The sequence below is a fragment of the Actinia tenebrosa genome, unplaced genomic scaffold (assembly GCF_029948245.1).
Source record: "Actinia tenebrosa isolate PJP-AT-01 unplaced genomic scaffold, QUT_ActTen_1.0 PGA_scaffold16__25_contigs__length_10494907, whole genome shotgun sequence".
NCBI classification, from domain to species: domain Eukaryota; kingdom Metazoa; phylum Cnidaria; class Anthozoa; order Actiniaria; family Actiniidae; genus Actinia; species Actinia tenebrosa.
The window spans coordinates 6,603,024-6,629,887 of NW_028292576.1; the positions used below are offsets into that span (position 1 = coordinate 6,603,024).

Here is a 26,864-nt window from a genome sequence, read left to right on the forward strand (position 1 = left end):
TTATTCTTTTACCATAAGCATTCAGCTGATTAAGGGAAGTCCCTCAGATGAAGAAGTCTCTAGCTCTTGAGAAAAGCCGAATAGTTTCGATTTTTTGCAGCTCGTGATGTATAATTTGACAGTTTGAGTGACCGGTCGCAAGTTTGATTTGCATGTTCATGGCTTTTTGCCGACGCGCGCTGATTGGTCGAGAAGAGAACGCAGGAAGCCATGTCAATGTCGTTGCCTAGCGAAAAGCAAAAATCTGCCCGGCAACCACAAAGCAATGCCAGCGAATGCTGATGGACTGGCTGTCAATGATTATATACAGACCTCGGATGTACATTAGCATTCTCTTGCTCACATTAGACATTGAGCGCCGGGGTAAGAGGCCACACACAAAATCTGAGACCAAAACACGAGAATACAAATCGCAAGTTTACTTGTTGAGACTATTCCGTGTGAAGTCATTGAAAGCCAACCCCGGCGCCAATTCAAATCAATAATTTTCATCATTCCATCACTACTGGACGAAGTTCTGCAATCTCTACAAGCCATGGCTATGGAGTTGTTGTGTTGCGAACCCGGAGTGCGAGTTCGATATGCTTACAAAGACCCAGTTATTTTAAAGGACGATCGTGTGTTAAAAAACCTACTAGCGTGTGAAGAAAAGTATTTACCTAGCTGTAATTATTTTAAAATTGTGCAAACTGAAGTAGAACCAAATATGAGGCGAATGGTAGCTACGTGGATGTTGGAAGTAAGTAGTTATTGATAATTATTGACATAATTACATGCTATCTGCCTGTAATGCTCTGCTACAAGACAATTCAAAATATGTCCGTTCTATATTCTAGTTGCCCTCGTTGATCTTTCTTCTTTGGTCTTTTCTAGGTATGTGAAGAACAACAATGCGAAGAGGAAGTTTTTCCTTTATCTATGAACTATTTAGACAGATTATTATCCATGCTACCCATTAGAAAATGCGAACTTCAATTACTTGGTGCTGTATGTATGTTTATCGCGAGCAAGCTGAAGGAAACAACGCCACTAACAGCCGAAAAGCTTTGCATATACACAGATAATTCTATAACATGTGAAGAGCTATTAGTAAGTACACGAGGGAAATATTTCAACGCGATTAAATATTATATGTTGTTTTAAAAATTTATTAATTTTATTTAAGATATTTCCAAATTGTACTTGTTTATCTAGTCAATTAGATGCAAACTAAATCATTAATTTTGTCTTTTCGTGTGTTTCAGGATTGGGAACTCTTAGTATTAGGCAAGTTAAAATGGGATGTATCTGCAGTTACAGCGTACGATTTCTTGGAACAGATCTTTAGCCGACTTCCACTCGATTCCTCCACGTCTGAAGTTCTTCGTAAGCATGCCGCGACCTTCATAGCTCTCTGTTGCACAGGTATTTGCGTCAAGTCATGACTTTTGGATTTAGTTTGTTTAGCAATTTAAAGCCTGCAAGACATTAGCTATTTGATTATAGTCTAATTTGTGGATATAGACAGACATATTCTATCTCCTCTCTGTTCTGTTGTTTGTCTACTTTATACTTTCCTTGAAGGCTACTGTAAAATTGAAGGGATTTAGTGCAGGGCGAGTTTATTTTACTATGTCAACCAAGAATTTTTCATTAATGCTTATAAATTTAATGTACTTTGTTTTTTTTAACAGATGATAAATTTTTACTTTATACTCCTTCGATGTTGGCGGGCGCTTCTGTGTGTGCTGCATTCACCGGTCTGGGTATATCAGATTCACATCGGAACTCGAAATCATGGTCAGCAACCAAGCTAGCTTCTCTTTTACAAAGCATCACAAATATTGAACCAGTAAGTAAAGCCTCGAGTCACGAAAAGCTCCCTTCGCTTGTAAGCAAACCTTTGAATCCCCATCCAGCAAAATTAGAATTTTTTAATGTATGTTGAAAATGTAGGAAACGCGCGCGCGAGCATCCTGATTTTTTCCTCTTTTTTTTTTTTTTGCGCGCGCGCGTTGCTGTGTGCTTGGAATTTTTTCATTTTAAATTTTGAAGGCATTTTTAATGGATTTGATTTCGATTTTGAAACCCAAGTCAACCATACGCTGCATTTTGTTTCTTTTCATTCCTTTAATACTTATTTTTAGCTACATTGGTTTGTATTTGGGTTAGCCGCAAGAGATAAGGCCTTCAATGCCAGTATCGTATAATCCATTAAAAGCCTTTCATGAGAAGTTTCGAATTTTCTTTGATAAGCGTGTCCTCGACTTGACGATCCGTGCTCATAATCCAAACTTGGTGATTAAAAATAAGTGAATTACCTACTCCTGAGACGTGGTTTTCTGAGTAATGTACCTGCTAATTTTGCGTTGAATGGGTGCGTTAGGAAAGCGCGCGAAGCGTGGCATTGTGTGTAAATCAATAAAAGCAGTGTAATTGAGTAAAGTACGGGCAAAGAATAGCGCATATCGAGATTTCATTCAACGCCATGCGCTGAAATTTCTAAACACCATTTGGACTTTTCTGAAGGAAAGCAATCCATCACTTTCCTGTCAAATTCATTCGTTTTGATATTTTTACAAAGGCCTGCAAGGTCGATTCTTTCTGTCCATTTTTCGTTATTAATTTTGATTTCACTTGCATGGCTTCAGCCTCGAGAAAGGTCAGACTGAAGAATTCATTTTTTGTTCACCTAGTGATGAAATCCACGTGAAATCATTGAACCTAAGCTTTTTTTTATAACTTCCAGTTCACTGAGCACAGTGAAATATACCACGACCACGTTGAACGCATTTCTCGTGCACAGAAATATCCAAAGATCCGATACTTATGACTCGTCGATCTTCCGTCCACGCTCTAAATTTCCCCAGTGAAAATCATTTTCATAAGTATTCATAATCTAAGTCGGAGATTAGAATTTTTTAGAAAATTGTGATGTCCCGAGCAGGAAAAAATTATTTTTACCGAGAGGGTCTCTGTTTGTTCTGTGACGTAAAGGCCTTTATTTGTTCAAAATACTCAATACGTTTAAACTTGTGGATGCCACGAGCGACGAGTAATTTTGAATTCCAGCCTAAGACTATTCATCTATAGAGGAGTTAGGGCTCTTAGGGATATTTCTCGAACATGTGTTTTTGTCGATTAAGGATTTGTTTTATATGGAGTTACACGACCTTTCCTTGTGACAAAAATCACAGAATTCACTGATGGGTTACAAATAAGTCTTGGATAAACACTAGTTGCATTCTTTTATATTCCGCTACTTCGTTTTATCGCATTTTTCTTTTGTAAAATTCGTAAATAGCAAGCATGGCAATATGAAGAGGGAAAATCGACACTTTCACTTTTTTTCGCGATTTCAACGTTAATAGTAGTTACATGTAACAAAGATGACGATGAAACTAGTTTCTGAGAGGAATGGAAAAAATACAAACTTGGATGGAAGAAAAAGTAGGAGAACCCAAAAAGTTAATTTACTGATCCTTTAGTATGGTACAAGGTCGTGTTGCTAGGTCGATACTCGATACATTGACGCTAAAATATGGAATACTTTTAGATTGCGCAAGAAGCAAAATATCGACAATGAGATATAGGAAACGTTTGGACTGAGTATAAAAGCAATCAAGACAGCACACTGACTGCTTGCTTAAAGGATCAAAAATGTGTAAATATATCAAGCTTATTCAAGTAAATTCTATCTAAGAGCGCATATTTTTTGTAGCCACAAAGGCAGTAACGTTTTTTTTTTATTGTTTCTCCATATTGCTTCTTAAACTCTCTCCAAGATGTTGCCATATTGTGGCTTATCTATCTTATCTTGACCATATCCCCAACCATGAAACCGATACCTTCAAACTCTTTACTCAATGTTTCATTTTGTTTATCCTTTCCTCCAGGAATGTTTACGAAGTTGTCAAGATCTTATGGAAGAAGTTTTACATTTAAGTGTAAAGTCGGACAAATCGCGGAACAACGTAATGGATCAACCGAGTACCCCAAGTACACCGACAGACCTACAAGATATTCAATTTTAATGAGCGCATGAAAAAGCGCACTCGATAAAGACTTATAAAATTGTGACTATTGCGTCACCTTGGATTTACGTCCGAACAAAGCTAGTGTGAGTGTATATATTGTAATAAAGATTGGATACGACTGATGTGTTTGTGGTCAGTGTTGTGTGTATACAATACAGAGCATTAATCCTGGTATGATACACCTCGCGGGCTAATAATTGATCTTAGCAGGTGATAATGTACTGGGATATGAAATGTCCTCACGTTTATGTCCCCTGAATGAGTTGGAACGCCCATTCTTGAGCAATTTTACACGCCGAATTCGAAATAGTGTCATTGTCTTCTTTGATGATAGAAAAATTTCATTGTATAGTTTTACACCAAGATTAATTTAATCCTGAGAAATACTTAATGAAATGTCCACTCGAAGTATTCAGTATTGGGAGCCCTTTGTCATGTTTAAACGTAAATTACCACACGTCTTTAGGGATAGCAATATGTCAAGTTAGTATTTATAAGGCTACTTAGAACGATTTTAATTCGCCCGTGAAACAAAGACGTAAGTCGAGTATAACAAAAGAAAACAATGCAATTTAGTCTAGTACAATGTATTACGTAAGATCACTCTAGTACGATCCAATTTTTGGTAAAAGAGGACGACAATGCTCATAGAGTACACAAAAATTGGGATTCACTTCATCTTGAATATTTGAGCTATCACAGTGTTAAGTCGATGGGCCGAATAATAATCTAAAATTCTTCAGTAGTATAAGAATCGGTTTGTATCAATATGATATTCGAGGGAGTGCGGTCAAATGGTGTTTCATTGAAGCATGCACTTAAATGATATTGCATTAACTTTACAGTAATGACACTCATTATTCTGCTCTCAAATCCTTGGTATTATTAATCTGGCTCATTCTTTCAAGATTTCAAACTGATGCACCTACTTAAGAAATAGCAGGCAATAAGCTAAAAATAAATAGATTTTAACGGATAACCGCGAACTGATCCTAACGACCGAGTTTCCCGCCTTTTTGCCTACTCCTTGAATCTTGAATCATCACATGTACAATTTTTGAAGATCATTAGCAACCATCAGCTGTGTATTTGTATCGAGTGGTTTATGATGGATAATTTGCAGAGTTGTTCCTTGTCTACGAAAACAAGGCCAAAAATGAGGATTAAAACTGAACTCTACACTGAAATTTTCAGAAAAGACCTTGGCAGCAAGATCTATAAACGAATGCCATAGCGATAACTTGACAACTGACATGGTCACTAATCTTGTTAGTACTTAGACTGACCTTCGTGAATAGTTTGAATAGCAAAACCGCCATTGATATTGTAAACTAAGCTAGGAAAACAGGAAAATCCGTGAACGTATTCCTTATGATCCTAACATGATTCACCTAATTGTATACCTAGAGAAATACCGGCTTTTGCCCTAAAAATCGTAATGAAATTCTAATAATTGTTCGGCGGTCCCTGGCACTGAAGTTCCGACCTCCGAGTATTCGTAGCGATTCTCCAGGGCATTGCAAAGTGCTGCGCTGCTCATTTTGGGGTATTTTTGGTGTATCCTCTTAATTATCAACCGAAAAAAATAACGGCGTAAATCCGTGATAAACTAGCCAGTTTGTTTGGCAAGAGAAAGCGTTTTCAGGAATGTGATTTCTGGTGGCATGAGTGTTTCTTTGGCCGGTGGTGCGCATTACCGGCAACGAATCCTCTAAGAAGTTCCATGGTGGTTCAGTAGTTTATTTACAGTATGATTATTCAGGCATCAAATGATTGTTGGCCCAACCCCATTAAAGAACTCTTTTATATAATACATCATGAAAACAACCTCGTAATCTTCTACGTAATTACACTCAGTAATTCTGGTGGCATAAGTTTCTTTCCATACTGGCAACGAATCCTTGTTGGTGGTAAATAGTCTACAATATTATTCAGGCATCAAATGATTGTTGGCCCAACCCCATTAAAGAACTCTTTTATATAATACATCATGAAAACAACCTCGTAATCTTCTACGTAATTACACTCAGTAATAGCGCAGCGCGGTTATTACGTCACGAAATATGATACCTTTCGCGTGACTCAGACAAACAAACCATCTCAGTAGAAGAGGAATGACTGCAAATATAAATACTTCGTATCTAAATCCACTTAAAACAGCTACAAACTTGACTGAAAATGATGGAGTTCCTGGATCCAGGTTTGATGCTGACCCGGGAAACTATACTGTCTACCAGTTAAAGCGTTGGCTTAAATGCAGAGACCTAAAAGTCACTGGAAAGCGTAGCGAACTGCTCGCACGTGTTCAGGATTGTATAAACGCTGGAAATTACCGCATTCTTGATCCGAGTATAGATGGAGGTAGGTGGCTCGATATTAAGGTATCCAAGGAATACAGCAAGGACGGAAAAATAATCAAAGAGCCAAAGAATAAAGTCCCTGAAATACCTACATCGGGCTGGAAAAACTTTCCATCCAATGACATACCGGCGCAGTTCAACTATGGACACGTTTATCTCTATGCTTTAGAATCGCTTCCATCACGATCAGAAAGTGAAGTCGTAGATCAAACGTCTGATGATAGTGATGATGAAGCAAAGGGACACGGACTCGGACATATGACTGACAAGCCTTTCAAGAACGGACGTAAATATGTTGACTCTGGCTTCGTACACGACGTTACTGACAACAAGAACAGTGATTATTATTTCCTTCGCGCGCACGTTTGGCCCTCAATGAAAACAGATCTTCCTCACAATGTATTGATAATTTTATCGATTCAAAGTGGCGCAGTTATACATGCATCGTGTGAGCCATGCAAAGCGTCAGAACTTGGCCGATGCAGCCACGTAGTTGCGGTTTTGCTGTTGTTATTAGACCACGTCAAAGAACACGGACATATCGTAACTACACCATGTACTAGCCAGGAGTGTTCATGGAACAAAGGAAAAAAGAGAAAGAAAAATCCCAAAAGACTCTCAGATGCCAAATATCCCTCCAAAAAAAAGAAAACACAAGTTCAAGTTATAGATTTCGATCCACGACCGCCTCAATACAGACAGGTAACATCGTCAATGACCAATAACTTTGTCTCTCGGCTACAATATGAAAATGCTAAGACCGGGAAAATTTCTATGTGGACGACACAACTGAAGGTTTCATATAATGATTACTCAGTAGACGATATTTGCTTGCCTTTGTTAAGAGAGAAGGTAGAAATCCTTGTTAAGAACTTAACTCCCTCATCACTCACCCAACTTTCTGACACAGAGCAACAGAGCCAAAGTGAAAAATGGCACTCTGAGAGATGACTTCGACTAACCGCCTCCAAATGCCTTGAAGCTGTTAAGATTGGAAAACTTGTACTTGATGGATCCAAAAGTGCAGCCAGTCGAAGTGCGAAGTTTATATCATCTTACAAATGGAATATGGAGAGTGAAAACTACCAGTCTGTTTGGATGGCAAGAGGCTTAGAAAATGAAGCCGATGCTATATTGAAATACCAAGCTCAAACAAAGCATCAAGTTGTGGCATCTGGATTGTGGGTTAATCCCAAATACCCCTGGCTAGCATGTTCTCCTGATGGTCTTGTGGAAGAAGATGGTTTGCTAGAGATTAAGAGTCTAAAGGTTTTTCATGATCACACTATTCAAAGTGTGATCCAAGAGTCTGTTCTATCACAGGAAGTCATGAAAAGGCAGTGCTTTTACATAAAAGACAACGAATGTCTTTTAAAGCACAGTCATTCATATTACTATCAAACACAAATGCAACTCCTTGTAACAGAAGTGGAAGTCTATCGGGGTATCTTGAATCACTATTACATCTTCCCCAGCAGCAATATTTCGTACTGACCATTTTGTCAAAAAAAACGACGAGAAAATATAAAGAAACTAGCGAGCGTAATGAAAACCGCTTTACATTTACTATGACCTTTGTGTTCTGTTTGTCTGAGTCATGCGGGGGGTCCGATCTCGTGACATCTATTTTTAGTATAACCGCGCTGCGCTATTCTGGTGGCATAAGCTTCTTTCCATACTGGCAACAAATCCTTGATGGTGGTAAATAGTCTATTATTCAGGCATCAAATGATTGTTGGCCCAACCCCATTAAAGAACCCTTTTATATAATACATCATGAAAAACATTCTTGTACTATTCAAAGTCATCACAATAAGGAGAAGGCTTTGTTGGCCTCATGATGAAGTTAGTCAAGGAGAACAACTAACAATGTTGCCCCAGCAGAATTGAGCCCTTACGAAACTCCAAAGCACTCTGAATTGCATGTAACGTTCGGTTGCTAATCCCAAAATTGGCCAATGACTTTGAACAATGGATTTGTATTTAGAGGTGCGAGCATTAGGAAATGTAGCATAGTGCTATTGTGGTCAAAGGTGCTTAAAAAGGTCCTCAGTGATACCACGTGGCCGATAGTCAGGCATTAGTCAGTTCTTACATAATTTTGTATCAATCTTGATATATAGCTAGAGCATAATGGAGATGGAGACCATAACAAATATAAGAAGACTCGCAGTTAAGGATCATGTGAAGCAGTACAACAGCATTATTAATTAAAGTACTCAGTTGCAGTCACTCGGTGACGATGTATACCTCCTATATTATTCGCCTCACTACGACCACTTGAAACTGACGGCTAAGAAAGCTGAACACAACATGCAGCCTAAAAAGTAATTGTGGCTCTTTAAGCCGTTAAATTCGGAAACAAAATAGGCCCACTTATAGTTGCATTCTATTGAGGGCTTTTCAGGAATATACCGATACACATCGATGCATAAGAAGGCTAGAAGCAAATGGCAATCTCTTGCATTGCCGGCATTGGCACCGTTGTTCTATCGCTTAAAAATGAATCTCGCACCGGCAAATATCCCTTGCCTATAGTTTCAACTATATTCTCTACTTTTACCAAAACCCTAGCCTCTATTATTTTCCCTCTCAAGGCTGATACTGGAATGTTTCTCTTTGAAATGAAAAACATCTCAGATAAACTGATCAACTACTAGATTCCACTCGATCTGACGTCGGGTGATTTACGGCCATGACTCGGCTTCTGACTCGGGCGGACTGAGCAATCACTCCTCAGTAATCGACTTAAAATAGATTCACATTTCTTGAAATTACATTTACATTCAACTAGTTCTTAGACAAGTTTTTTTTATCAACGGGTCCAATAGACTTAGCTCTTCGGCTCTGATGTTTTCCCATTTTAGACCACATGTCATTCCCTAGAGTATCATTTCTTTGTTTAAGGTTTGCGCTCGCTTGCACTTGTTTTTTTTTTTTAATCAACGGGTCCAATAGACTTAGCTCTTCGGCTCTGACGTAATGTTTTCCCATTTCAGACCACATGTCATTCCCTAGAGTATCATTTCTTTGTTTAAGGTTTGCGCTCGCTTGCACATGAGAAGACACATGAACTATGGATACAGCTCAAACAAAGAATATTATTTTCTCTAGGGAATGACACGTGGTCTGAAATGGGACAACATTACCCCAAGCCGAAGAGGTCTATTTAAACCTAGACAGACATGGACGTACGCAGGCACATACAGTTGGTAATGCCATCGTTTAGCGCCGCGAGGATTTCGTGCAGGCGGCACATATTTTGTCTGCTTGCACGCCGAGAAATTAGTAGTCAGCCAGCGTTGCCTCAGTCAGACTTCTCAGTTCCAAGGTCATCGGGAAGTCCTAAATGATTCCCTACCATCCTTTTAAATACAACCAAAAATTCCGCAAAAATCTGATATCAACACAGTAAGACTTCCTTGCTGGACGTTTTTTTACACTTCTACCAAATAAATGGAAATTTCTTGGTTTCTGTTCCGGCAATGATTTTTGGAATTCTGAGACATGGAGAACCATTGGTTTTGTCCTATTTGCTAACCGTAAAACCGGTGGGTTTTTTTTACATGTTCATTTACGTGACCATCTGGTGAACATCGTTGCCGAACTTAAGTCGGACCCCCCTCATTGCACGAGTACTGATGCTGCATGTGGGGCCGCATCTATAATGGCAGTCTAACTATCGATTAAGATGGCTGAAATCACATGGAAATAATCATGCTTTTTAGGTTAATGGTAGTAAGTTTATTACGATGGCAATGTTGTTAGTTAAAGATACACCGATTTGCATGATTTATAATCTTAGTTTCTTATAATCATGGAATTAAACGGTATTGGGCCGCCCACTGCCTCTTTCTTCCTCGTCCAAAAACCCGAGAGTGACCAACGGTCCGTGAAAGTTGGGGGGGGGGGGGGGGGGGGGGGACCTTAAAACAGAGGCCGATCTACTTTGTCAAAATGTAAAGTGCTTTACCGCACCATGTTAAAAACTAGGTGTAGGGGCGAGGTCAAAACAATGCTCCAAAATAGGGACCCGATCTTATGAATAAAGGTGGTGGATACCGGTACATACCCCTGAGTTTTTCCTAACGCGCACCGTTATAGAACAAGCATGAGGCAAGGCCGGTTAACGCTTCGCCTTCATAATGACCGGGAAACCGGGGAAGACCTTGTGAAGTGTCATGCTGGAGAGCAAAGATTATCAGCTGTTTTGGAAGCTGTTATAACATTCGTAACTCTGCTTGTGATTATGCTCGATGCGAACTTAAGATAAACAAACAAATCGTCCCAGATGTTGCACACACAATTGTTTTTTAACGATGTCAGTGTTTAACAAGATCTAAAGCTCTTCCATATGACAAACTAGCTTTGTCTAATCTTATCTGTTCAGATGTGCTGATTCTCAGTTTGAAATCAATTTTGAAATGTTAATCTCAATGCTCGTAATGCATAAGCTACAGGGCGCATTCGGTTAGAAACTATGCTAAAACGCCCTCTCCTAAGTTGTTCAACTTCGTGTGGAAGACTTCAAGTGACTTCTCCATCTTGTAGTAGTCTGGCAGAAAACAAAACAATCTCTTAACTTTACAGCGAAGTAAGTTCAGTTTTCCATTTTTCTTCAGTACTATGATTCCAATTTTTTTATTTCATTTGAACTTAGTTTCCTTTCTATACTTCTTGTACTTTGCTTTCCCTTATCATATCCCAATGAGTTTTTCGGCACATTCTTTCTTTAAGCATATCAAGAACATTCCAAGTGACTTCACCTGACGTTTGACCCACTAATTTCACCACCAGTTTAATTTCTAGGGGAATCGGACTAAGTATACAAAGGAAATAAGTATCTCGATGACTTTGTCAAGTACCTGATGAAAGAATCCCACGATGTGTCGCCAGCAAAACGTGATGTAACCAAACTCTTCGCGGGGAAAACCGGACAATGTCTCCAACTGCTTTGAATTGGTGGTCTTTTTTCTTGCTGCTTTTGAAGACGTAAACCTTCATCGAAAATTGCACAAAGTATTCAAAGTATGAATGCAGCCAAACTTGGCGTGCAGCTTCTCATGCAACTGTTTAGGCTGCAAATTTGTCAAGCAGTTCTATTTCCTGATGAAATCTTGAAGGTTCTTGACCTACAGGCAAGTGTACAATCTTGAGAAGGTAGGTCATCTTCACTCTCCGTCTTTACTCTCTCATCTTACCCGATCCACCCACGTAAACTCTCATGATCTGACACAAGTGAAGAACACTCTTCAAGGATTTAAGAACCATGGAATGAAAACAAAACACTTTGGGTACGTTGGAGTCTAGACATTATGCATCTCTGGACTAGTGAACTATGGAAAGATGGTGCAATTTACAGTTTTAAAGAGATAACGGTCTAAACAGCATCAATCGGATGATACCATCGGGTGATATAGTTGGTATTTCTTGTTATTGATATTAAGTGAAAGATCAATTCAAGATGCCATAAAGTTTATAATTTTATCTTTTTTGAGGCAACAATTAAGAGTTGGAGCCAGAAAGACTAAGTGGAGGAAGGGGGACGTTTTGCGTTAGGAAGTACATAGAGAAAAACGTTTGCGCATGCGTGCCTTTCAGCACGTTTTCTAAGAATTCAGAAGAGTTTGAGTGAGAGTATACTTTTGTCAGACCAAGATACTGTATTAATGAAGACAATTTATAAAATAATTGGGATACTACGCGCGCTATGATTGGTCGAAAACCATGTTTGATGAGAGTATCAAAACACGCTATCGTCATTTTTAATCTATCGCGCGCGCTCATTGGTCAGTTTGAATAAGACGGCACGTAGGGAGAATTTACTTAGACTTTGCTTTTTTTCGATCTTTTAGCGCGTTTGTTATTTTATAAAACAAATCAAAAACAGTTTTCTGTGTTTGATACTCTGATCAAAACACTTGGGATGTTAGGAGAACACTCGAGAAGCTGGAAACCACTCCGCTACGCGTCGTGGTTTCCTGCGCTCCTCTCGTGTTCTCCCAACATCCCGCGTGTTTTGATCAGAGTATCAAACACGGAAAACTGTTTTTGATCTGTTAAATGAAAAAATTAGCCTTAAGTTTCAAGCATGGACCACATGGACACTATAAAGTTTTGGCATTTTGTAAAAGTCCATTTTCAGGCATGTTTAAAAGTCAATTTACAAAGACGTTTTGACTCACTCGTGTCCATTATGTCAGTTCCAGTTAAAATGTTAAGAAAAGCTCCCCAAAACAGCAAAGAACACACTAAAGGCTTCTTAATCCTTTTTAGATTCCTTATTTTCCGGAGTTTTTTTTAAGTATTCACTGATAATCATTTAGCTAATAGGAATGCAGCATCCATATTTTGACGTAGCTCAGCCTGGGGTCAATTAGGTCTTATCGGTTATAATCTATGACGTCAAAGTCGGTAATTCTAGTATAGCATAACGCGATATGTATGCGGATTTCCACTTGTTCCTAGAAACGGCAAGGATACTTAGATCATGTGGTGATAATGCGATGGAATGACCCTCTTAATGGCTCAGAATGATTGGAACGTTGTCAGTTAACCAATCATCGAGTGGGTCAAGTAAAACGATGCCGACTCGTGGTGTATATTACCAACTGAGTGAACTATAACAGAACCGGCAGAAAACTCGCTGTAGGAATGATTGTAGAAACGATATCCACTCCTAGAAATCAAAAAAATTAGACTGAGAGGAGAGGAGAGGAGAGGAGAATAGATAATTAACTAATTAAGTTTAACAATCTAATTTTGTGAATCTTTTTTCTATGAGATGTATTAATAATAATAATAATAAACTTTATTTAACACAGAATCCATAAAGTTAAAACTTATTTACAATGGAGCTGTGTAAAATACACACACACACACACACACAAAATAGATTTAAAATATGTAACTATATAAATATAAGAATAAATAAATATGAATATATATACACCTACCCGCAAGAACGCTGCCACAGGAAAAGAAACATCAGCAATTCAGCGAGAAAGGAATAAACCACAAGACAAAGAAGATCTCTGAAGCCGAAATCCAAAATTAATATCCACACTGCTTATTTATATCAGAATACACTTTTTATCCCGCACCATAGAAAATACAGTAATGATAAAAAGGTAAATTATACACCATGAAACGATGAAAAAACTTACTGACGTTTCGGACGCTAGTCCTTCGTCGGAGTAAAAGAGCAAATCGAAAATACAGCCAATCAGAATGCAGGAAAACGTCCGTTGCATATTATACGGTATTCCACCGTTTCTTTCCATTAGACATATATTACATGTACATGCACAGCGCAACGTCGCGCATACGTATGACCACATTTAATGTATTTCGCATACTTCAATGCACGTGCTTTTGGCTACCAAAAGACGACCTTCTAAGCGACTTGTTTGGAAAAACCATCCAGCTTAATTCGAATTGAACTATGTTGGTTTAACATACGAAAGGCCGCAGTTTTCAATTTTAGAGTGGTTAGATTGAGAATGATATTACTTTCTTAAAAGCAGAAACGTATGTGGCAATGGACTTTACTAAAATAGGGCGATGGCCGGGTGAGAAATGAGTAATGACCGGGAATAAGGCGCCCTGTGCGAGACAACTTTCAGGGGGGTGTTACCCGCCTCATTTTTGTCCTGACACAACATGTTTGCGACACACACGTTTGCAAGAGTATAAAATCAAAGCTCAACTTTTTGTGAAACTTTCTCGTGACGTACGAAGCACGTTTCATAAAGCCTAAATTGCGCCATGTAACCCGCCTGTGTCTCGCGAAAGTCGCGACGCATGCTTGTTAAAATTAGGCGAGATCGTGCCTAAAACTTAGATCATAATCATATCCCCACTTGAAACAAACCTGCACTCAATCCAAAAATAGCATTTTTCTAACTGATAAGAAACAAATCGTAAGTGGCTACAGAAGGAATACTTCGTATTGCCATAGCAACTTACTAAAGTCCACGTGAGCATGCTATGAGATAAGCCGTTATGTAACTGAAGCATATACATAGTCAGGCGAAACACATTTTAATGTGTTAGAAAACGGAATAAACAATTATTGACTTATTAAGTAATCATAAAATAATTCTTCCTTAAGGATTTTGTTTTTCTTTTTTCTGTTCTAGGTGTTTCTTTCTTAATTCATGAATTAATTTTGAATCTTGGTTGGCGGCCCTCAAGTGTCGTATTATAGGTAAGGTACTTTGTTCTAGAGCCCTTTTTCTTTCAAAGTCACAGAATAAATCTTATTCACTTCAACCTTATATTACTGAATTCAAATGTAAATACACTCTTGTTGATAACTTTTCAGAGTTAACTCAAAAGGTGTCTGGAGATATTAGTCTTATTTCTTGCATATTCCACTGAAAATTTCTGGTTAAACAATAATTCTTTTTGCAAAGCGCGCGAGACAAAATATAGGTAGGTGCAAGTTCTATTTTTCAAAAAGTTCATTTCCATCTTTCTGTTTTCAACTATTCATTTTATTATACTCAAAAGATGAAACACAATTGCAGTGAGTTAGGAATCTCATCAAATAGTCGGATGAATTACCAAATTCTTGGGTCTCCAAACTTCAAGGATGCCAAACTATAATCAAGTTCAAATAACGCTATATATTAAGCTGTCCAAGAACAAAAATACCGGGGCCGTATCCGGGGCCGTATAGAGTAGCTAAATCCGGGCAATTGACATCAAATTCTTCTCCGGGGACCAGCAGAAAGTGCTTTATTTAACACTATACGAGAATTAATTAAAATTCCCGCCCCGTGTAGTGTCGGTAAGGGTTTCGATTGACTATAGTGCATATTCTCTAAAAGTCACGCGGACAGGTGGCAAAAGCATTTTTTATAGCTACAAAATTACCAACAAAAAACGTGACTCTCGCCAAGGAAATAAACACGTTGCTATACAAAGATTATATAAGATATTTTTACTTGAAAATAGCAAACATAACAAAGGGAATTTGTGAAAACATTCTGAGGTAAAAAGTAACTCGGGGCCTTATGTAGTCGCTAATTTTAAGCGAGAATTTTTTTATTATTTTTTATTTATTTTTGCAAGTGGTCAAGGGAATTATATAATAAAAATGAGTGAACTTTTATTAGGTCAAGGTTAGAGAACATGAACTCCAGTGACCGTAACCTTTGCGTGCTTAATATTATATAACACATTATATATCGATTTAAAAATGACTAGTGCATCCTTTGAATTCATTTGTTTCAGTTTAATCGATGGATGTAAAATGCTTGATTGGCTTGTCTATTAGGCAGTCAGTTATAAAAGAAAACATTTTCGCTCGAACTAAGTTTATATGACATAATATTTATGTCGAAACCGTTCTGTGAATAATATTTCGCTGAGCCAAACTGTTCCGGAACATTATAAATGTATTTTATATCAGGTCCAACCTCGACTTGCAACCATTTTTTAGTGGCCGGTCGCTCATTGATGTGAATGCGATAAAGGTTCATTTTAGTTTTGAAGAGCTTTAATATAAGGAGTTTATAAAGAGGCATAACAGAACGAGGTTTTGAACGAATTGAAACACCATCAGCGCTACTGCACGAAAGTAAAGACTAGTGGATCTTAAAATAATCATAATAATGATGATAATAATAATAATAATAATAACAATAATAATAATGATAATAATAATAATAATAATGATAATGATAATGATAATGATAATGATAATGATAATGATAATGATAATGATAATGATAATGATAATGATAATGATAATGATAATGATAATGATAATGATAATGATAATGATAATGATAATGATAATGATAATTATAATGATATGATAATGATAATGATAATGATAATGATAATGATATGATAATGATAATGATAATGATAATGATAATGATAATGATAATGATAATGATAATGATATGATAATGATAATGATAATGATAATGATAATGATAATGATAATGATAATGATAATGATAATGATAATGATAATGATAATGATAATGATCATGATATGATAATGATAATGATAATATAATGATAATGATAATGATAATGATAATGATAATGATAATGATAATGATAATGATAATGATAATGATAATGATAATGATAATAATAATAATAACAATAATAATAGTAATATAATAATAGTAATATAATAATAATGATGATTTTTTTTTCTTTCTATTTTTTCTATTAGATAATAATAATAATTTAAATTAGATATTTACGACGTATAAATTATCTCTTCATAAATCCTACAATGAAAAATATATCTATCCATAATAATAATAATATAAAAGAAAAAAGAAAAAGAAAAACCATAATGAAATATACTATAATAAAAATATATCTACTAATATATAACCATAAAATCTATTTAGTAAAAATTAATCCTAATAATATATGTTAAAAAAAATAGTAATAATGGCAAACATTTATATATATATATGTTAAGTATTTAGTTAATTGCTGCATTTGCAGTCTCAACATCCAAGTCTATGTCCTTTATGTTCCTAAATAATCTTCTTGTGGTTCTTGAGCCCCTAAGGCATAGAAGAGAATAATAATAAATGTACTATATATGTTAGGTATTATTCGCGCCTAGAATGGCTACTTAGCAACCGACAGCTCTGACTAACTAGTCAGGGGGAATTGCAGAAGGATTTGATTTGCAACTGAGTAAATAGCGGTGAATATTCTAGACTTGATTTCTATAATGCTATTGTAAAATCTAGGGTTTATATTCGACACGTCAGTGTTCCGCCGAAGGCATATTGAACCAAAGTAAACAGTGATATCTTCATAGTGCGCTATGCGATAGCTTGACTACTAGCAGGTTGTTAGAAAATTAGTTAAGAATTGAATACGCTTGAAAAAGATACAGGAATCTTTGTTTCCTTTCCTTTCCTTTCCTTTCCTTTCCTTTCCTTTCCTTTCCTTTCCTTTCCTTTCCTTTCCTTTCCTTTCCTTCCCTTTGCTTTCCTTCTTTTTCTTTCTTTTCCTTGTATTCCCGCCTCTCTTTTCTCTTTCCTTCCCCAGTTCCCTTTTCCTTTACTATCAGTCCTGTAATCTTCTTTCTCGTGTGTTTACTCGGATACGTCATCATTTCTATAACCAGACAAAGTACACGAGATTGAATTAATGTGGTCACTTCAACAAATAGGAAAAGAAATAAATTGCAATTAGAGAAATAAAAAGAATTGGATACAATTGATAAGGCATTCAGTGCTAAATATTGATCAAAAACTGAAGTGAAGAAAGCAATTAAAACGGCTAGATTGTTTAAGGTACACTTCGTTGCCATAATTACGTTGCAATTATATTTCTCAGGCTATGATTTTTTTTTACTTTTAAATTCAGTTAAATTATCGATTCCTCGCAGGTTTTGCTCCTTCGCTTCAAGGAGCCGATGTGCCACGTCTACAAAATCGCCTACCGCGACACGTGTCTTGTCTAAAGCGTGTTGAACTGCGTGAGACTGAAACGTGTTGACATCGAAGCGTGAAATTCGAAAATCCAACTATACTCTTACTTGTAAACGCACCTAAAATTCTCAGTAGCTGAGGCTCTAACCTTAGTGTCAAATAGAGAGAGAGAGTTTGGTCATCAGTTGAATTAAGACTGAATTGTCTTCCACCAGCAAAACATTAGAAATACTGAGTTACCAGGTCGTTGAAGTGTAAAAGACGGTTTTTTGACTAATGTTTTTAAAAGATACGATCGCCCACAGCCCAGCAAACAAAGGAACTTTATCTAACCAACACCATTAAAGGTTAGTAGCTGGCTTATTATTTGCATTAACATCTTGGACCACCTTAAGAACTCAGTCACAATTCAATATTTACGAATTTGGCTCACTGAAACGGATAGTAATATCATAATATTAGAATACAATTTTCCAACTACCTGTAAGTCGATAAATCAGGGATTATATGTATTTTCAAATTCAAGTAACTATGAGAAAGAAAAGTCTTTAATTTTCAGCAATGTAAATTATAGTTTCAAGGATATTTTGAAGAAGTATTTTGAAGAATACATAAATTGGTCTTTCTGAAATCAAATATTCAACAGCATCTTTTTTCCCAATCATAACAAGACATTTTCCCATCCACATCAATTTGTTTTTCTAAAATCTTCCATTAACCTAGAACTGAATTTTTATCGTCGTAACTCAAAAGCAATTCATTAACAAATGAATTCAGGACAAAGCCTAATGATATATACTTTTTTCCGTGGAATAATAGTAAAATTTGTATCAAAAGTTTGCATGCGAAAAAGCACGCGAAATGCAAAACTTATCGATAGTGATTTTATCGGTTCCGGACAAAATCCCACAATAATTTTTGTGATAATGCTAGATTTGTGAAGTTTCATTTGCAGACTAAAGACCTTGATATATTCTTACTCTCAAGAGTACCTGCCATGACACAGGGGAAAATTAATATGTTATGTCCAACTTGTTTTTCAAAGAAATTTCTGCTAGTATCACTTTCGCAAAAACAACCAAAAGCATAATAATTTCTTGAGCTAGCGAGAAGGCCAGAAGTATTTCACAGAAGAAAAAAAAGATCAGTGTTTTTTAACTGAGTTTTTTTTGGTTGTAAAATTTCCCCTCTACAACATCTTTGATATTTAGCTTTATTCGAGCTCCCAAAGGAAATTTCTATCAGACTTTAACTAGTAGTATCCGTTTATTTTTCTCTCAGCGTTAATTCGTACGCAGTCACGTTGCAGGAAATTGCTAACTTGGCAAGTGGGGATGGAAATAGAATCGAGGCTTCTCTAATCGAAGATAACAATTGCAAAAGAGAAAACCCAGAGTACACATAGAGAAAATTGATTTCCTGCCACGTGAGAAGTTTTGTAATATGTCGGCTTTGCCACAGGGAGAAAACATTGCAATAGGACTTTAAAACGTCAGCATTAAGAATTATCCAATCGGAGAGCAGCAACAAATCACATATATATCAAGGCACTCGGCCTCTAGGCCGTTATTGAAGTTTGCTCTCAGCATATATATATAGTTAGTAAATATAAAAGGAAATATCTAATTCATCTGAATATCGAACTGAGTCTTAAAGAAGATATAGGTGAGTAGATTTGCTATTTTTCATGCCTCGAACTTAACTTGTTTTTCCTGAGTTTTGCAAGCTTTTTTGAAATTATCAACTGAAATGCATGCTGCTGTTAACTAACTTTGATTTGACTCGCTCATGGAGAACAACTTGGCTCTACAGCCAATTTTCCCCCAGATATATCGATAAGAAGTTTGGGAAGAACAAACTCAAGCTTTGGCATTTTCCACGGCATTCGTGAACTGCAGATAGGAGAATATTGATTTTTATCGTTACCATAGTTGCATAAAAAGTAATTGTTATTCAGGCGCGCTAATTAAAACGGGTGCGGGATATAAAAGAATACCGTAAAGAGGAAAAGAAAGATAGGAATTTAAGAAATTAAAGTGTGGTATAAAAGGAAAGGTATGAATGAAAAAAAGATATGAATAAAAAGAAACAAAAGGAAAGGAAAGGAAAGGAAAGGAAAGGAAAGGAAAGGAAAGGAAAGGAAAGAAGAAGACATCGATCCAACCTAAAAACCGAGGAAAATAGAGAGGAGAGGAGAGGAGAGGAGAAGAATAAGAGAAAACAAAAAACATAAACGAAGGAAGAACATCAGGGCAAGAGAAAAAATGCATCAATACTGATAAGCTAAATAAACCAGAGTTTAATCAAACGATAAAAGTAGTCTAGATTAGAATCTGCATAACATAGGTCATCATGCAAAATAGAAAACGTCGTACAATAATTGATAATATTAACTATAGAGTAAACGCCAATAAGTATACATGCTTAACCTATAAGTAAGCATCTGCTTCACCAAAAAGCGAGTCAAATAAACAAACCAATTTTTTTAACAGAAAATTATGCAGCTGAAATATTTTGTCTTCATATTATTTTCTAGGATTATGTTTGGAATAGTGTTTACTGTTTAAAGTGCCTATCACCCTTCTGACGATATTCTCAGTACTGATTCTACATGGGGTAAGATGTTGAATAACCCGGAAAAATTACATAATATAGTTTGAGTGCGGCATCTTGAAGTTATAAAGGTTTTTACACGCCATATGCTAATGCTGTGACGTATGAGGAGTAATCATTTCATATACAAAACACTACTGGTACAGATAAATTAAATTTGAAATACGTCATTGTTTTCCCCATTGCTCTTATAGAAATGAATGCAAGTTAGTTTTCCCATAGAAGCCGGTGTTTCGAATTACGAGGAACAACAAATAACCATAAATGCCTCCTCATACGTCACAGCATTAGCATATGACATGGAAAAACCTTCATAACTTCAAGAAGTCGCACTCAAACTATGTAATTTTTTCGGGTTATTCAACATCTTACCCCATGTAGAATCAATACTGAGAATATTATCGGAAGGGTGATGGGAACTTTAAAGAGTTTATTTTACCGGTCGTAACGGCAATTACTTATATCGCTTGCCTGAGTGGGGGAGGGTTGAGCAGATGGTTGAGGGGGTATAACATAGTTTTCAGATAACATATATGTGCGCGCGTATTTCAATTCAAGAGGGTGATTTCTGTGTCTTAACTTTAATTTAATTTTTGATTTTAATTGTTGTTGCAACAGAAACTCTCCGAGAACCCTTCGCACCTCCCGAGGTGTTCTTGGCACCACACCAGGAGACTACTAGGTGTTGTTATTAGTACAATAAAGGTTTTTAATTTTTAATTTCCTTTTCATCGCCAGGATATGGACGTTTTCGATTTGGCTTATGGAAAGTTTTCTGAAGGAATGGCTACTGATAGAGACGATGTGAGTAAGAACCAGTACCTATACCTACCTACCTACCTACCTACCTACCTACCTACCTACCTACCTACCTACCTACCTACCTACCTACCTTCCTTAACTCCCTACCTATTTACCTACCTACCTACCTATCTACCTACCTACCTACCTACCTTCCTTAACTCCCTACCTATTTACCTACCTACCTACCTACCTACCTACCTACCTACCTACCTACCTACCTACCTACTTACTTATAACCTTTAATTTGGTTAACAATTACAGCTCAGTGTCTCTGATGACAGAAAAACATCACCTACATCGAAGTCTTCCTTCTTGTCTAAAAGTAGAGAAGAGGATGCCAAGGTCCTATACCAGATATCCTGCCTATTGAACAAGGTACATTAATGTTCGTACGCGTTACTGACACAGGGAATCCAATAAACGAGAATAAATGTTTTTATTTAAGTGTGACATCTCTCGTAGGGAAAATATACTTACGGCTCCAGAACGAAAAGTAGCATCAGTTTTAGATTTTTCTTACTTTTTTGTGTCAGGAATAGGACGTTCGACACGATGGCGTTATTTGACTTCCACTAACATAATGCTTCGCGAATTTTTTTTCATATTCAAATTTGTATTTCCTCATGAGATCAGCCTCGCTAATTAAGTGAATAAAAGAAAGTGAGCAAAAGAGTCTGTTAGTAGAGTTCAATGAGTCATCATGCTAACGTCCTATTGTTGTGATGAGTTCTTTTTTCAGGTGGGAGTTCAATTAAGAACGTTTTAAGTTGCTTTATTTTAGTGGTTTTTGCAGCTGACTTAAGCGAGAAAATTGTTCAAAACTGAGGTGTCACTCTTGAAGTTATTGATTTCCAGGCCACCTAATAAAGATAACGTTGCTAATAAGAGGTTGACAACTGTAAAACAATAACTAATGAGTTTTATATATCTTTATTACAATGGTGGACAGAATATTATATTTTTCACTGATCAATAAATTTTCTCAGGCTTCGTGACACCTCAGTTTTGCAGTGACGTCATTTCGATGTCACTATTTCAGATCACAGGTAGCCCACGCTCTGTGTGGTTATTTTTTGAATTGAAAGAAGTGCTATTTCTCAATGATCGGGTAAAATTTCGAGGCTTTATTTCACGTTTCAATGATTTTATTGAAATTTTTGATGAATCCTCATACATTTCCTCATAACATGACACCACAGAAACCAAGCTTGGGCTACCTGGGTTCAGATCAGCTGTTTGTAGCAGTTGGACCCGGAAATACGTCACAGCTGAAAAGCTCTATAATTAATTTTTTTATTTTATTTATAGCTTTTTTTCTTTATTATGGATATCTTTGCCTAAAAAAAAAAAAAAAAAAAAAAAAGAAAGCGCCATATTTTGATTTTATTAAATTTTACCAGCTTTCTTTTATTGCAATTATCTCAAGTGGGATTCCTGTGCAGGTTTTTTAACGAGCTGTACTGAGAAGTAGTCTCCCTCGCATCTGTTTTTAGTGTCGGTCGTCACGCAACTCTCCGGAGCGTTGCGTGACGACCGACACTAAAAACGGATGCGAGGGAGACTATAAAAGAATCTGCCATTTATCATTGAAGGCTGCTTATTTAATTGCATGTAATTTTGATTTCAATCTTTCAGAAAGGACAAAAGAAAAACAAAGTGAATAATAATTTGCATACAGATGAAGACAAAAATGGCAGCGATTCAGAGTCCAGTGGTTTTGTGTCCCTTGACAATGCGGGCATTAAGGTGTGAGACAGTGAGTCAGTTAGAAATAAATATACCATTCCTAAATAAACTTATGATTTTTTCTTTCGAAGCAGGCAAGCACTGGATATGAATCAAGGGAAATCTTCACTGGTGATCTCACCGAAGGAGAGAGAGAAGCGTTCTTGTTAGAGGGATATCCTATTCTAAACCGTGGATCTCCGTGCACTAAAGTAAGCGCTCAGTCAAAATTTAACAAGATTCAAATGATATGATCGATTTAAATGCATTCAATTGTTTTTTTTAGTCCGAAGAAAGAGCACTCAAAAGGATAAGAAGAAAGATTAAAAACAAGGTATGCTATTGCAATGGTCTGTTTGCGCAGAAAACTGGTAACGAGCGATAAGGACGCGCACTGATTTATGGGGCTGGTTAAGAGGACGCAATTTTTAATATGTCGGAATACTTAACAGCCTCTTTATTAAATAAAACTGACCCAAATACAAATAAAAATAAATAAATAAAAAATAAATAAAAAAAGAGACTTGATTCAAAAACTAAAACCTGCAAAACATAAAAGACAAATAGTGAAATAATGCTAAAAAATCTAACCCAAAAAAATATTTTTCGTTGTTTAGCTTTCGGCACAAGAAAGTCGGAGAAAGAAAAAAGAATACGTCGAAAGCCTAGAGAAAAGGTAAGAAACCAATAGAATATTGATCAGCTTAATCGAGATGATTTTAGGCTGCGCGGGATGCCTGTGTGAATGGTTGGCCGCGCAAGAAGAATACAAGGAAGGAAGGACAGGGATCTCGAATACCTTGCCTGAGAATTTTTTTCCATTTTGAAATAAGAAAAATGCCTTTATCTATTCACACAACGATCTATAGTTCACACAACGATTCACTCAAGGATCAAACACATGGCGTATTTATATTTTCGTATCAGTGTTCAAGTGGGGTCAGTTTAATTGATAAGTGAACGCATGCAATTTGTTTCGTTGTCATTATTCTTAAAGTTATTGTTTTTACTATTCTTTTTATGTAGGGTGGACTACGTGAACTCCGAAAACAGCGTCTTGAGAGAACAGGTTGACTCCCTCAACAACACAGTAAGGTAAGACGGCTTCAAAGATTGATACGCAGACAGACAGACAAACAGATAACCAGACGGATAGACAAACAGACAGACAGACACATAAACTGGCACACAGACAGGTAGACAGCAAGACAGACACTGGCAAACACACAGACAGATAGACAGTAGGACAGGCAAGCAGACAGAAAGTCATTCAAACAGTCAGATTGTGATCAGACGGTCAAACAGTTAGACAGACAGACAGAAAGACAGACAGTGATACACATTGATAGTTTAGTCACGCATTCTTCATTTATCAATAGATCTCTTCTCAAGGAGCTGAAAAGAATCCAAGGAACAACTTCGAAAATAAGCAGAGGAACTCAATCAGGGACCTGTTTAAAGTGGTAAGAACGAAATATTGACTAATTCTCAAAAAAAAAGTCCATGCCACTTACCTGATCACTGTTCGCTTGAAGTGGCGTAGCTTTATCGAGGTCTTGCATGATCACAGGTGGCGCGCATGGGAATTTTCCCGCCAAAACCGTCAAACGTACGCGCGTTTGATGTTAAGAGTTTCCCGCCATATCCACAGGAATCCCGCATGAATTAATGACATTCTGGTGCCGAGATACGACGGTGCTAAACCGTAACTAACTTGCAATAATATTGAAAGAAAATCTTTCAAATACATAGAAATAAACCTTATTATCTTCCACAAAAAAGAAAGAAAGAAAAAAGAAAATTCGCACGATTATTATTTTTCAATCAAACTTTTGGGGCCGGAGCGGTCCCACCGCCGCTACACACCCCTAGATCCGTCCATTGTCTACCTTCTTTTACTAATAGCACGTTTGCATGATGGCGTCATTTCTTCAGTTAATTAGCACCAATTGCCTTACTGTCTTACTGTTCTCCTGAGGGAATACAAATTTAAATAAGAAAGAAAACTCGCGAAGTATTATGGTAGTGGGAGTCAAATGACGCCACCATTCAAGGGATTCAAACGTCCTATATTCGAATGTATTTCTTTTCTCTTACAAATGATTTTTCCTTCTAGCTATCTAACGAAAACATCAAGAACATCTCCAAACAAGGAATATACATGCAGCAATGATTAGGAGTACCTTTCGTGTTACTGTAAAAAGACATGCCACAGTACGGAATGGACGACATCCTTTGAGCCAATAGCATTGCCCGAGATCACTGCTCATCCAATGGAAAAGCTTGTACACGTCACGCGCGTCACGTCACGTGTTTTCATGTACAAAATGTACCATGTAGGGGCCTGCGTCAGGTACACACTCTTTTTTGGTGCGTGGTACATAGGGCGTGGTCCTTAAGGTGTGGTCTTTAGGGCGGATTCAATAATAATAATATTTAATACTATAAAGCGCGATTTTAACATGTGAATATGATCAAATGCGCATTAATTCCATTGGGTGTGTCCATTGGGTGAGTTGGTACGTCTGTTTAGAAAAGAATGACTCATGTAAAAAATCTTATTTTAGCAGTTGAATATAGTTTAGTTTTATATGTACATAAAATAAAAATGCTAAGTAGATATTACATAATGATATAATATATCTAATTGGCTGCTCAGTTTGTTTCTTAGCACTTAACTCATACGTGCAGGCATTTTTTCTAGTATTTTGTAGACCTAGAGAGAGAGAGAGTCTGCTGCTTCCGTAGGAAGACTGGTAGCAAATCTTAGTTACGCATTAAATAGTAGGCTGAATTTGGAAAACACTCTTATGCATGTACAAAACACTCAGTTGATGCGATACAGTTCCCCTGCCACTCCCTCTATCTAGTTTGAAAAACAACCCTTTAAAAATACGTTATTCGTGTACGTAGATGAATTGGCTCTGGTGTTTAACACCATCTGGTAACTACATAAACGTTTTCTGAGCTAGCAAACCAGGTGCATTGTAGTCTAGATTCAATACAAACATCTTTTTTTGTATGCCTGATCATATATGGTGTTGTTTAATTTGTACCCAAGCTAGACCACAATGCATCACGTTTATCTAACTCAGGAAAACGTATGTGCGTCCCTGACCTAAACGATTGTATTTTCATTATTTAAATCTATCTACGAATTGCAACGTACGTACTCACATGAATTTATCGTCCGCCACATGTGCATGCACAATGAAAATCGATTTTGAAGCCATTTTTCGATCTTTATATTTTTGTACAGCTGTGCGCTAATGAAAAATATATATAAAATAAACAAATAAGTTAACTTTTAGTCCACTTATAAAACCCAGGCAGCGAACGAACTTAAACTACCGCTTATGATTACTTGTATCTTACATTTACCCTAGGTTCGACCTCCAGTGACTCTCTCGTTCGGTACCCCCACCAAAACCCCGAAAGGTTGTTCACAGACACAGAGCGACAAGTACTGGGGCGAGAGAGCCGCTGGCTTTAACATAACTGTTATTGACATCGTTATTTTATTTCTTGAATATTTAATAGTATGTACATATTTAAAGTTGTTAATAAAACATGTATTAAGATATTTGATTGGTATATGAAATATTTGAAAACAAATATTGTTACAAAAAGGGGGATGAAAAAGAAGGAGAAATTAAAATATATGAAAAAGAAACGAAAAAGAAATGAGAATAAAAGATACGATGGCTTAAATCTTAAATCTTATATTTGTCCATCTCGTAACGCCGCTATCCATCGTGCGGGATTCACGAAATTTGCGACAGTTGGTGCGGTCATAGTTAATAGAGTTATCCAACGTATGTATAAGAAATATAAAACCACGTCTAAATTATTTGCAAAGACTTTCCAAAGAATTCTATAAACTATAAATACAAAAAATGACAAATTATTGAGAAATA

General features: G+C 36.7%; 2 protein-coding genes and 1 long non-coding RNA gene across 5 annotated transcripts; 2 read left to right on the forward strand and 1 right to left on the reverse strand.

The window, feature by feature from the left end:
* The first annotated feature begins 323 nt into the window (after positions 1 to 323).
* On the forward strand, positions 324 to 4,138 carry LOC116305033 (G1/S-specific cyclin-D2). Its single transcript, XM_031714854.1, has 5 exons — positions 324 to 739; positions 874 to 1,089; positions 1,245 to 1,404; positions 1,674 to 1,831; positions 3,876 to 4,138. The coding sequence occupies exons 1-5, from the start codon at positions 536 to 538 to the stop codon at positions 4,011 to 4,013; spliced, it is 876 nt and encodes a 291-aa protein (XP_031570714.1). The 5' UTR covers positions 324 to 535; the 3' UTR covers positions 4,014 to 4,138.
* Positions 4,139 to 10,319: 6,181 nt separating this feature from the next.
* LOC148910672 (uncharacterized) lies at positions 10,320 to 13,929 on the reverse strand. The gene is made up of 5 exons (XR_016119979.1): positions 13,543 to 13,929; positions 13,333 to 13,410; positions 12,562 to 13,055; positions 11,242 to 11,712; positions 10,320 to 10,931 (listed from the first exon to the last, which is right to left on the reverse strand). It is a non-coding gene; the product is annotated as an uncharacterized LOC148910672 (long non-coding RNA).
* Positions 13,930 to 14,515: 586 nt separating this feature from the next.
* On the forward strand, positions 14,516 to 26,530 carry LOC116305041 (uncharacterized). 3 transcript variants are annotated; one of them, XM_031714864.2, is made up of 10 exons: positions 14,516 to 14,585; positions 21,157 to 21,222; positions 21,484 to 21,597; positions 22,858 to 22,968; positions 23,043 to 23,159; positions 23,234 to 23,281; positions 23,565 to 23,623; positions 23,974 to 24,042; positions 24,327 to 24,410; positions 25,064 to 26,530. In XM_031714864.2, exons 2-10 carry the CDS (start codon positions 21,160 to 21,162, stop codon positions 25,122 to 25,124), a joined length of 726 nt encoding a protein of 241 aa, XP_031570724.1. In that variant the 5' UTR covers positions 14,516 to 14,585; positions 21,157 to 21,159; the 3' UTR covers positions 25,125 to 26,530. The 3 variants fall into 3 exon arrangements, with proteins under 3 accessions (XP_031570724.1, XP_031570723.1, XP_031570725.1); XM_031714863.2 differs by lacking the exon at positions 14,516 to 14,585 and adding an exon at positions 17,772 to 18,152; XM_031714865.2 differs by lacking the exon at positions 14,516 to 14,585 and adding an exon at positions 19,411 to 19,470.
* The last annotated feature ends 334 nt before the right edge of the window (positions 26,531 to 26,864 follow it).

Bases quoted from the DNA above. Each gene is read 5' to 3' on its own strand.
- LOC116305033 (XM_031714854.1), top strand. From the start codon at position 536: ATGGCTATGGAGTTGTTGTGTTGCGAACCCGGAGTGCGAGTTCGATAT. The intron at 740-873 runs GTAAGTAGTTAT...GGTCTTTTCTAG, and splicing joins TAGCTACGTGGATGTTGGAA to GTATGTGAAGAACAACAATG. The intron at 1,090-1,244 runs GTAAGTACACGA...CGTGTGTTTCAG, and splicing joins TAACATGTGAAGAGCTATTA to GATTGGGAACTCTTAGTATT.
- LOC116305041 (XM_031714864.2), top strand. From the start codon at position 21,160: ATGGACGTTTTCGATTTGGCTTATGGAAAGTTTTCTGAAGGAATGGCT. The intron at 21,598-22,857 runs GTACATTAATGT...TCAATCTTTCAG, and splicing joins TATCCTGCCTATTGAACAAG to AAAGGACAAAAGAAAAACAA. The intron at 24,411-25,063 runs GTAAGAACGAAA...TTTTCCTTCTAG, and splicing joins TCAGGGACCTGTTTAAAGTG to CTATCTAACGAAAACATCAA.